The sequence below is a fragment of the Carlito syrichta genome, unplaced genomic scaffold (assembly GCF_000164805.1).
Source record: "Carlito syrichta isolate Samal-C Ts95f unplaced genomic scaffold, Tarsius_syrichta-2.0.1 Scaffold304493, whole genome shotgun sequence".
NCBI classification, from domain to species: domain Eukaryota; kingdom Metazoa; phylum Chordata; class Mammalia; order Primates; family Tarsiidae; genus Carlito; species Carlito syrichta.
Genome location: NW_007248589.1, coordinates 30,697 through 41,691, shown reverse-complemented (window position 1 = coordinate 41,691; position 10,995 = coordinate 30,697). Strand labels below are relative to the sequence as shown.

At 44.3% G+C, this 10,995-nt stretch overlaps 1 protein-coding gene across 1 annotated transcript in view; it reads right to left on the bottom strand.

Annotated features, from left to right (window-relative positions):
* Nucleotides 1-5,027: 5,027 nt before the first annotated feature.
* Nucleotides 5,028-10,995, bottom strand: part of KLF9 (Kruppel like factor 9) — a 30,970-nt gene continuing 25,002 nt past the window's right edge. The window contains exon 2 of the mRNA XM_008060048.2: nucleotides 5,028-8,466. Coding sequence (XP_008058239.1) covers nucleotides 8,237-8,466 — 230 coding nt within the window. The 3' untranslated portion in view covers nucleotides 5,028-8,236. The remainder of the gene's footprint in view (nucleotides 8,467-10,995) is intronic.

Genomic DNA, 10,995 nt, shown 5'->3' with positions numbered 1-10,995 from the left:
GTTGTCCAGGTGGGTCTCGAACCCGCGGGCTCAGGCAATCCACTCACCTTAGCCTCCCAAGGCGCGGGATTGAACCACCGAGCCCGGCTAATTGTTTTTATTTTTAAGTAATTCTCGGCCAGGCTCGATGGCTCAGCCTGTAATCCCAGCACTTTGGGAGGCCGAGGCGAATGGATTGCCTGAGCCCACGGGTCTGAGAACCGCCTGGCCAACTTGGTGAGACCTTGTCTCTACAATAAATCAAAAAATTAGCATGATAGTGCACACCTGTAGTTCCGGCTACTTGGAAGGCAGAGGCGGAAGGATAGCTGGAGCCCAGTAGGTTGATGCTGGGGTGGCCGTGAGCATGCCATTGCAGTCCAGTCTGGGCAACGGAGTGAGACTCCAACTCAAAAAAAAAGTAATTATCCTCTTGACACAATTAGTTATTCTTTAAATTCTATTCTTTTCTGATGTCAATGATTATTCCTGAATTATTTTTGTTGGTCTTGGCCTTGCTTATCTCCACCAACTACTTTGTTTAACCATTGCCATTTCATTTTAGGTGAACTTTCAGGAAAATGCACATGTACACTTGTGTGCGCATACACAAAACCCAAACAATTTAGTGTTCACTACAAACTGAGAATCAACTTTTATTTATTTATTTTTTTTGAGTTGGAGTCTCACTCTGTTGCCCAGGCTGGAGTGCAGTGGCACGCTCACAGCCACCCCAGCATTGACCTGTTCCACCTCAGCCTTCCAAGTAGCTGGAACTCAGGCATGCACCACCACACTTGGCTAATTTTTTGATTTATTGTAGAGATGAGGTTTCCCCAAGTTGCCCGGGCGGGTCTCGAACCCACAGGCTCAGGCAATCCAGTTTAAGTCACATGTGGATTCTATCTTCTTATTTTGTCTTTGTTTTTCTTTCTTCCTCTCTCCCTCCTTCTGTCTCTGTCTCTCTTTCTCTTTCTCTGTCACCCAAGCTGGAGTGCAGTGGCATAATGACAGCTCATTTTAAAAATATTTTGTAGAGACAGAGTCTCACTATGTTGACAGGGCTGGTCTTGAACTCCTGGCTTTGGGCAATCCTCCCACCTCGGCCTCCCAGAGTACTGAGATTACAGGGATGAACCACAGCACTTCACCTCTTTTTCTTGTACCTCCTTCCTTTTCCCTGTCTTTTGTTATGATTGATCAAGTCTGCATACTGATCTGAGTTTTTGTTTTCTGCAAACTATGCAAGAATTGACTCCGCCACCCAGGCTAGAGTACAGTGGCACACTCACGGCCACCTCAGCCTCGACCTGCTGGGCTCAGGCAATCCTTCTACCTTAGCCTTCCAAGTAGCTGGAAATACAGGCACACACCACCATGCCTGGCTGATTTTTGTGATTTTTTAATTGTAGAGACAAGGTCTCACCAAGTTGCCCAGGCTGGTCTCGAACTGGACTCGGGCAATCCTCTCACCTCGGCCTCCCAAAGTGCTGGGATTACAGGCTGAGCCACCACGCCTGGTAAATTGTGAACTTTTATAACTTGTATAGATGCAAATGTGCATTAGCATGTTCAACCATGTAAGTTGGTTCACATATCTACTGTACTACAGTACTTTTCAAGGTTCTGTACTGTAAGATTAAAAATGTTTTATTTTAAGGCCGGGCTCAATGGCTCAGCCTGTAATCCGCGCCTTGGGAGGCCGAGGTGAGTGAATTGCCTGAGCCCGTGGGTTCGAGACCTGTCTGGGCAACTTGGCGAGATATCATCTCTACAATAAATCAAAAAATGAGCTGGGCATGGTAGCGCGCGCCTGTAGTTCCAGCTGCTTGGAAGGCTGAGGCGGAAGGATTGCCGGAGCCCAGCAGGTGGAGGTTGCGGTGGCCAGGAGTGGTCACCACACTCCAGTCTGGGCGACTGAGTGAGACTCCAACGCCAAAAAAAAAAAAATGTTTTATTTTTTGTTTGTTTTTATATATTATTTGTGTGAAAAGTATTATAAACCTATTACAGTACATTACTATATAGCTGATTGTGTTAGTAGGGTACCTAGGCTAACTTCGTTGGACTTACACTCAAATTGGACTTATGAACGTGCTCTCAGAAGGGGACTCGTGTATGTAGGGGACGTGTACAACTGTTCTCTTGACATTTCCATGTGGTGTCTTACAGTCGCTATGACCTTGACTTGTCCAAAGATGAACCCATGACCTTTCTCTCATCCCAACCCTCTCCTTTCCTGCTCACCTCTGCCTGCCTGATATCTTCCTGTTGCTCACACCATAAATCTGAGTCATTACTGGACTTTTCATCCCTTTCCCCCACATCCTAACATCACCAATTCCAAATGATTCTGCCTCTGACCTATTTCTTAGAACTCTTCTTTCCATCACCACTGCTAGCCACCTAGGCTTGATCACCATCATCTCTTGCCTGGACAAATACAACGGTCTCCTCGCCAGTCTCCCATCTTCTGCTCTTATCCCTCTAAAATACATTTTCCTCCCAGCACCCAGAAAGAGCTTGCTGAAATATACATCAGAGCAGGGCTCAGTGCTCATGCCTGTAACACCAGCACTTTTGGAGGCTGAGGAGAGAAGACTGCTTGAGGCCAGGAATATCAGACCAGTCTGGGCAACATGGCAAGACCCCTTCTCTATTAAATTTTTTTTTTTAAGGAAAGAAATATACATCAATCATAGCACTCTTCTATTTTAAACCTTCCAACAGATTTCCTCTGCTGTTAGAATAAAAATCAAACACCATGTTGTAATCTGCAACACAAGACCTTTGAGATTTGAGCCCTGCCAACCACAGGTGGCAGGTATGTAAACAGATGATGATACTTCTCTTACCATCATGTTTACATGCCTGCCACCTCAGCCTCTGTCCAGTTCCTCCAAATTGTGGCCACATTTCCACGAAACTCTTTCCACACTCCCTCTTTGCAAGGCTGGGTCCTCCTTGTCATCTGCGTCCCAGCTTAAATATTTAAATCTTCGCAGGGAGACCTTTCCTGGCCAATCAATCTGTAGTATTCCCCCAAGTCAGTGGCATGTCATTGCCCTCTTCTGTTTATTTTATTTTTTTGAGTCGGAGTCTCGTTGCCCAGGCTGGATGGAGTGCAGTAACATGCTCACGGCCACTGCAGCCTCAACCTGCTGGGCTCCGGTGGTCCTTCCTCCTCAACCTTCCAAATATAGCTGGAACCACAGGTACTTGCCATCATGCCCGGCTAATTTCTTGATTTATTGTAGAGATGAGGTCTCGCCAAGTTGCCCAGGCTGGTCTCGACCCCATGGGCTCAGGCAATCCGCTCACCTTGATCTCCCAAAGTGCTGGGTTTTACAGGCGTGAGCTACTATACCTGGCCTCCACTAATCTTTAAGCTCCTTGAACACAAGGATCTTGTTTTTTCACTTTTGATTCCATCATGACATTGCCTGGCACTAGTAGGGTGTACTCAGTAAAATGTGTCAAATGAATATTACACTCCAGTAAATGCCCTGCTGTTCTGATGCAGGTATAAAAAGATGGAGGGTTGAATTCAGTAGATCCAGATTTAAGTATTGCCCATGCCACTTAAGTGTGTCTCTTGGCAAGTTACCTGATCCTCAATTTTCTTATCTGAAGTATGTGGATAACGACAATATCTGCCATATAAAGATACTGTAAGAAAAACGAGAAGTCAAGCATGGTGGCTCACGCCTGTAATCCCAGAATTTTGGGAGGCAGAGGTGAGAGGATTGCATGAGTCCAGGAGTTCAAGACCAGCCTGGGAAGCTTGGCAGGGCTTCGTCTCTACAATAAATCAAAGAATTAGCTGGGCGTGGTGGCGCTTGCCTAAAGTTCCATCTACTTGGAAGGCTGAGGCAGAAGGATAGCCTGAGCCCAGCAGGTCGAGGCTGCGGTAGCTGTGTGCCACTGTACTCTAGCCTGGGTGACAAAGTGAGTCTCCTAATTAAAATAATAATAATGATAGCTAGTATATATCTACATGAATTATTCACACACTTTGGTGCTGATCCTGGCTTGGTGTAACATTTCTACTGTCATACCTTTGAAATCTCCGCTTGTGGCCGGGCACCGTGGCTCAGCCTATAATCCCAGCACTTTGGGAGGCTGAGGTAAGAGGATTGCCTGAACCCAGTGTTCGAGACCAGTTTGGGCAACTTGGTGAGACCTCATCTCTACAATAAATCGTGAAAATTAGCCGGGTGTGGTGGCGTGCATTTGTAGTTCCAGTTACTTGGAAGGCTGAGGCGGAAGGATCGCCTAAACCCAGCAGGTCGAGGTTGCGGTGGCCATGAGTGTGGCACTGCACTTCAGCCTGGGAGACAAGAGTGAGACTCCAACTCAAAAAAAAAAGAAAACAAGAAAAGAAATGTCAGCTTCTGTGTTCTTACCAATATTATATATATATCTCTAGAGCATAATCCATGCTGGGGGTGATGGTGTGTGCCTGTAATCCCAGCACTCTGGGAGGCTGAGGCGGAAGAATCGCTTAAGCCCAGTTCAAGACCAGCCTGGGAAATATAGAGAGACCTTTTCTCTACAAAAAATACAAAAATTAGCTGGGCATGGTTGCTCATGCCTGTAGTTCCAGTTACTTGGGAGGCTGCGGTGGAAGGATTCCCTGAGCCCAGGAGGACGAGGCGACAACAAGCTGTGATCGTGCCACTGCACTCTAGCCAGGGCATCAGAGTGAGACCCTGTCTCAAAAAAAGAGCACCATGCAGGCGTATGACATTCTCTGATCAGTTCCTAGTACATGCCTGCATCGTTCCGAGCTCTACAAACCTCTTAAAATGATTTATCTCAAAATATAAATATTGCCCTCCAGCATAATACAGCAGTTTCAAGTGACCTCTCTTACATCTACTTCCTCAGAAGTCTGTGAATAGTAAATATACACAGATCTATACAAATAGTGCATGTATTAAAGGTGCAGTGTCAAATCATTCTAAAATTCTCTAAGTACAGGTTAAAAAGGTGACTTTCATTATGGTGAAATATGTCCCTTTCATGACACAAAATGGCTGGAAAAATTCAGTCTTTATCATTTATTACTTTTATTTGGACAATATATATACATATGTACAAAATGCCTACTGTCAGAATCCTCTTTTATAATTTCATTTGATTTACAAAAACGGGACAGCAAAATAACTTAGGTCACTAATACTGTACAAAAATAAAACTGATTAAACAGTTGTAAAGATCAGTATCTTACAGTGTTACAGATCATTCATCTGTTGTGAAAGAACATCTCAATCTATCCAGAGTGATGAGTACTGTGCTAAATCTATCTGCAAACTGACAAACTAATCAGTTTCTGTGATTATAACTACCAAATATAATTCTCAAAAGAAGCATGATGTAGAGCTAAACCTTAAAGCCAGGGCATAATTCCACAATGGTGAAGGGCTTTCTTCTTCCTTAACCAAGGAGAGGAGATATCTTAACTCTAAAACTATTAAATTTTCCAGAATATGACAACTACTTACAGTATTAGACAAAACGACTTTTCTTTCTTTTTAAACACCTGCAATAGTCTTTCAAAAATTCAGTTTGGTTAAAAAAGTAAACAAAAATTACTATCCTGCATTTGGATTTTCATAAGTTAAATCCATGGTCTTTTTAATATAAAAAGTAATTGTTTCATAGTTTTAGTGTTCAACGAACTCTAGCAGTCCCATTTGAACCATATCTTGATAGAGTAAATCTAATTAGAATGCTGGTTCCTGTTTTGTGACGTTTTAAAACAGCATTTATCACAAAGAATAAAAAGCCTTGAGTTTATACGTTACATTACTATAACATATAAGAGAATATCAAATGTGTGTTTGTCAACAACTTGAAAAGGCAAGTAACAACTGTTTGGGGAAGTAAATTGTGCATCTTTTTAAAACAAGTTGCTGCATTTATATCCATCTAAGTGCTCGACAAAAGCCACATATAGATTTACTCCTGAAACTATAAAGATTGTCTTTCACTGACTTTGCTTTGTTTTCCTTTGTTTCTTTCCGTGAGGGGAAGATGAGTTTTTACAAGTTAGCAAGTTGCTAGGCAACCCCAAACTCCTCACTCACTAAAAGGCCGCGTGCAGAGCATCTTAGCAGAACCATTTCATGAGCTCAGTAAGAAATAGGCAGCCTAACCTATTTCGTATGGAAGAACAGATGTCCTTAAAACTTATTTTGGACACAGAAATTAAAATTTGGTTTAAAATAAGCGTTTCAAAAGTCTGAAACAGAGGTAGAAAGTGTTCTTTATTTTTCCTGACATGTTTTCTCGTGAGAAAACACTTTCCTTTTTATCCCATGGACTGCTTCCAGTCCCTAATGTTAAAAGCAGTTCTTTTTATAGAACTACTAATACAACTACGTTGATTAAACAAAAAAACACCGTGCTAGTGATGGCTGTCGTATTGGAAGTCGGAGTCAGCTGTGATCCGTGCCTGCTGCGGGAGCCCACACTGGTTCTGAATCAGAAACAAGCGCGTGTCAGGTGAAATAGGTAGACACCCTATGTTTACACAACACAATGTAGAGCACAAGTATAAACTAGAGTGCACCGTAGCTCCCTGTTTTAAATATCAGATAAAATCATCAGAAAGCATGACTTCTGAAGAAAAAAAATGTAAACATTTCCCCCATCATCACTGCTGACTCCTCTCATTTGAGGTTTTTTTTTGTTTGTTTTTTGTTTTTGTCTTCTTTTTTCTTAACTATGAAAACTCAGTTCGTTTTTCTGGCCACGAAAAGGCCAAAATGAAGTTCTCAGGTAAATGGCATATTATGGATGTAGTGGTTTCCGCCCATTATAGACACCTCGATACAAGACAGCTAGTGGTGAGGCTACCGAGGGGAAGGCGATAGTGATGCGATTCCACTCCTAGTGCTCCACTCACCTCCGTTCTCCCAAAGGGATCAGAGTCTCCTGGGAAGCATCGTGGTCTTCTCCCTTGGCACTGGCACTCACTACTTCTAGGGGCCTATTTTCTTGTCGTATTTCAGATCCCATTCCTTATACGTAACTCTTGCACCTCATAGTGGGAATTTTATAGGAATGTGGGAAAGAGACCAGCAAACCTTTTCCCCCTAAATAATAGGTGTTTCCAGGTCTAGTTACCGTTACGCGCCCATTCAAATAAAGCCCAACAGAGTCAAAAGCCCTCTCCCTTAGTGGCATGATGGTACAATAAGATGATGTTGACTAAAAGGATAGGAAAATTTGGAAAAGTTAATAGAGTTAAAATCCTGTTGGTTCTCATCTTTTTATTGTTTGAAAAACACTACCCTCCTTCTCCTTCAGCATCTGTTGTGTAAATTCTGCCCTCACATCTCTGCCATGATTTCTTAGGGAAACGTGTATATTGTAAAATAAGCAGATTATAACATGGTGCCAAACAGAAGATCTGCTTCTATCCTCAAAGCATGTATTTAACTTATTCATCCTCTGCATTAGAAAACAAAAGTGCAGCTTATGTTCAAAAAGTACAATTCATACAAAGCAAGGTTGAAAAGTTCTGTACTTAGTGTAACCTTTCAAAGGTTTGTCTTGATTAGTATGACTTCAGATTCTGCTTACCCATGAACTACAAGTAACATTTTTTGTTTTCAAGTCTTTAGATGACGGATCATGCTGGAGTAGATGTGCTCTTGCTTGCATAAAGACAGCTGTGCTATGGCGTTTTTTAAATCTCAAAAGTTAACGTGATTCAAGAGAGTGGTTTTGCTAAACAAACTGAAGCACACTCGTCATTACAGTAAAAGGTAAGAAAAACAATTCTGAGAGACGGCAAGCATAAAGGGCCCAGAATCACTGTGTGAGGCCACAGGCCACCTCACCCAGTCAGACATATGTACACCAGTGTTGAATCTTTAAAACTCTACCCCAGTCTCGGTCTTCCCCCCTCCCCCCAGCCCCCACCCCCTTCTCAAAAAAAAGAAAGAAAGGAGGAAAAAGAAAAAAACAACAGCAACGAAAGCATTCGCCTTCCCTCCAACGGTCAGAGACGGGTTCAGGGAGTTGCCTCTTCAAGGGGACCAAGTGTTGACTTTGCTCTTAGGCTACAGTGTGCTTTTTAAAAACAATGCAGGGAGAGGAAGATCAGAATATCGACCAAAGAGCGGTGACTTCCTGTGCTGTCAGCGTGCCTCAGCTGGGGCTTAGCTTCCATGTGGCTGTCAATTTCCTGGGAGTGGTTTGTCCTTTCGGGGTCCGTCCCTCCCTGGCTTCGGTGGGCGGCACCTCACAAAGGGTTGGCCAGCGCCTTTTTCGACCGCTTGATCATACTGGGGTGGAACTCGGTGTGGCGCCGGGCGTGCTTCGTGAGGTGGTCGCTCCTCATGAAGCGCTTCTCGCAGAGTGGACAGCGGAACTGCTTTTCCCCCGTGTGGGTCCGGTAGTGGCGGGTCAGCTCGTCTGAGCGGGAGAACTTTTTAAGGCAGTCTGGCCACGTGCAGGGAAAGGGCCGTTCACCTAAGAGAAGGGAATCAAGACAGGATGCAGTTTAAAGGAACAGGAAAAGGAATTCCAAAGGCCGGTCATGGTCAACGAACCCCAGGATTCCACACTATGGCAGCAACAGGCAATGGCAAACCAACGAATGCCAAGGGGTTTAAGGATAAACCCCTTGTATGCGAGGGATATGGGTGAACCACGTCCCCTCTCCTTCAAAACTCATGTTGAAGCCTAACCCCTGGCATCTCAGAATATGACTGTATTTGGAGATAAGGCCTTTAAAGAGGCAACTGAGGTTAAATGAGGTCATTAGGGTAGCCCTGACTGTCTTATAAGAAGAGAAGATCAGGACAGACATGTGAAGATTAGGAAAGACCACGTCAAGACCCAGCAAAAAAGCAGCCATCGACAGGCTAGAGAGAGAGGCCTTGGAATGAAACCAACTCTTCCCTTGGACTCCTAGCCTTCAGAACTGTGAGGAGAGAAATTCCTGTTGTTTAAGTCACCCAGTCTGTGGTTCTTTGTTGTGGCAGCTTGAGCTGTCTAATACATTTAGGAAATTGCTGAAAATCACCTTCTCTAAGCAAATGAATTTGCTCTTTTACATCCAATAGGAGCCTTGGAAATTATTATTATTTTGTTTTATTCAACACAATTGCTGGCTTCATGAATTCTTTCAAAGTTAAAAGACCCAGGCTGGGCCCAGTGGCTCACATCTGTAATCCCAGCACTTTATGAGGCCAAGATGAAGGACTGCTTGAGCCCAGGGGTTCGAGACCAGCCTGGGCCACAAAGCGAGACTGTGTCGCTACAAAAAAAATTTTTTAATTAGCCAGTCATGGTGGCATGCACCTATAGTTCCAGTTACTTGGAAGATTGAGGTGGAAGGATCACCTGAGTCCAGGAGGTTGTGACTGTGATAGGCCATGATTGTGCCACTGCACTCCACCCTGGGCAAAAGAGTAAGACCCCAACAAAAAAAAAAAAAAAAAAAAAAAAGGCTGAGCCCCTTGCCAAATTTTCTGACATCATAGAGAAGAAAGGGAACTGGCATCTGGTCCAACAACTCCCACCTGGAGGAGGCATGGAGGCATTTCCCCCTGAGCTCCTGAGTACTGGGGCCTCTCAGCCATCTGTTAGCCAAAAGTCTAGTGACAGAGAGCCTCATACCTTACAGGATAGCCTGCCTGTTCTTAACCCTCTCCCTCACATATACTCTTTTACTGATGTGAAATCAGCCTTCCTGCAAAGTCATATATTTTAAGTCATATATATTGTCTTAACACTAAAAATAAATTTGTGCCCTTTGCCGCATAATACCCTTTAAATATCTGCAGTCAGCTATCATATCTCTCTAACCTTCTTTTCTCCAAACAAAACAATTCCAGTTTCTTCCATATTCCTCACAAAAGAAGAACTAACATTGTTATAAAAGAATAACGTAAGTGCAGACAGAGAGCTAAGAGATTTCCACACCCTTCTCATTGAATGCTACAGGACACCCCACAAGGTCGCTCCATTTTACAGATGAGAAAAGGGAGGTCTGGAGGGTTAGACTACTTGCTCAGGGTCACACCACTGGAAAACAGAGCCATAAGCTGACCCCACTGCCTGACACCAAAATGTGTGCTCTTGGCCACTTGGCTGTCGTGCCATGAAGACTTGACGGTGTCCTTCCACATTCTGATTGCTTTCCTTGGATTCACGCTGTTATCTCTGTGTCCCACTTAAAATGCAGCTAAGCCCTGCCAGCCAGATGCAATCAGGCCAGCATCGAGAACCTCCTGCAGTTCCCCTGGCCACGTGGGGAAGGACGCACACAAACAGAAGAGCGGGCGACTTGTTTCAGATGAGAGCCCAACTGGCTCCTCTTGTCCGTACCTGCCCCCGCTGGCTCCCAAGAGCCCGCCTGCCTAATCTTCATACCTTTCCAAGCACAGCCAACAGCAGCTGCTTCTTAGACACAGGACACACAGACTCCTGGCTCCACAGAACTCTCTAGACACTCCTTTGGTAGGTGTGAGCAGTGAATATTTTCTCACTCCTGTCTCGGCCTTCCTGGAACCCAGAGGGAAATGGCAGAGGCTGGGAGCTGTCCAGCCTGGCGCGTCTGAGTCATCCAAAATTATTTACTCTGTTTCCCTGGCTTCTCTTAACCTGGGCTGATGAGATGTAGAAATGAGATAAAACAAAACAAAACCAACCAACAGGATCGCAGCCTGTAATCCCATCACCTTCGTGATCATCTATATACACATGACGAAGATTTTATTTGCTGTTCCCTAAGCAGAGCAATAGCCACAATGAGCTGTGCGACCTATTCGATCTTGGGGAAACCCAAAACAGATCTGCAGCGGCCGATTCTCCACATACAGATCTAGGTATAAATCCTTACTGGGCTCTGGGCCAGATAGTATGGCAGCAAAAGGCGACGGCAAACCAACGAATGCCAGGCCCCACCCAGGTGAGTGAGAGCTGGGGTTACTGATGCATTTAGATACTCCCATAAGAGGCCAAAAGGGGAAATTTTAAGAGAGCTTCCACTGA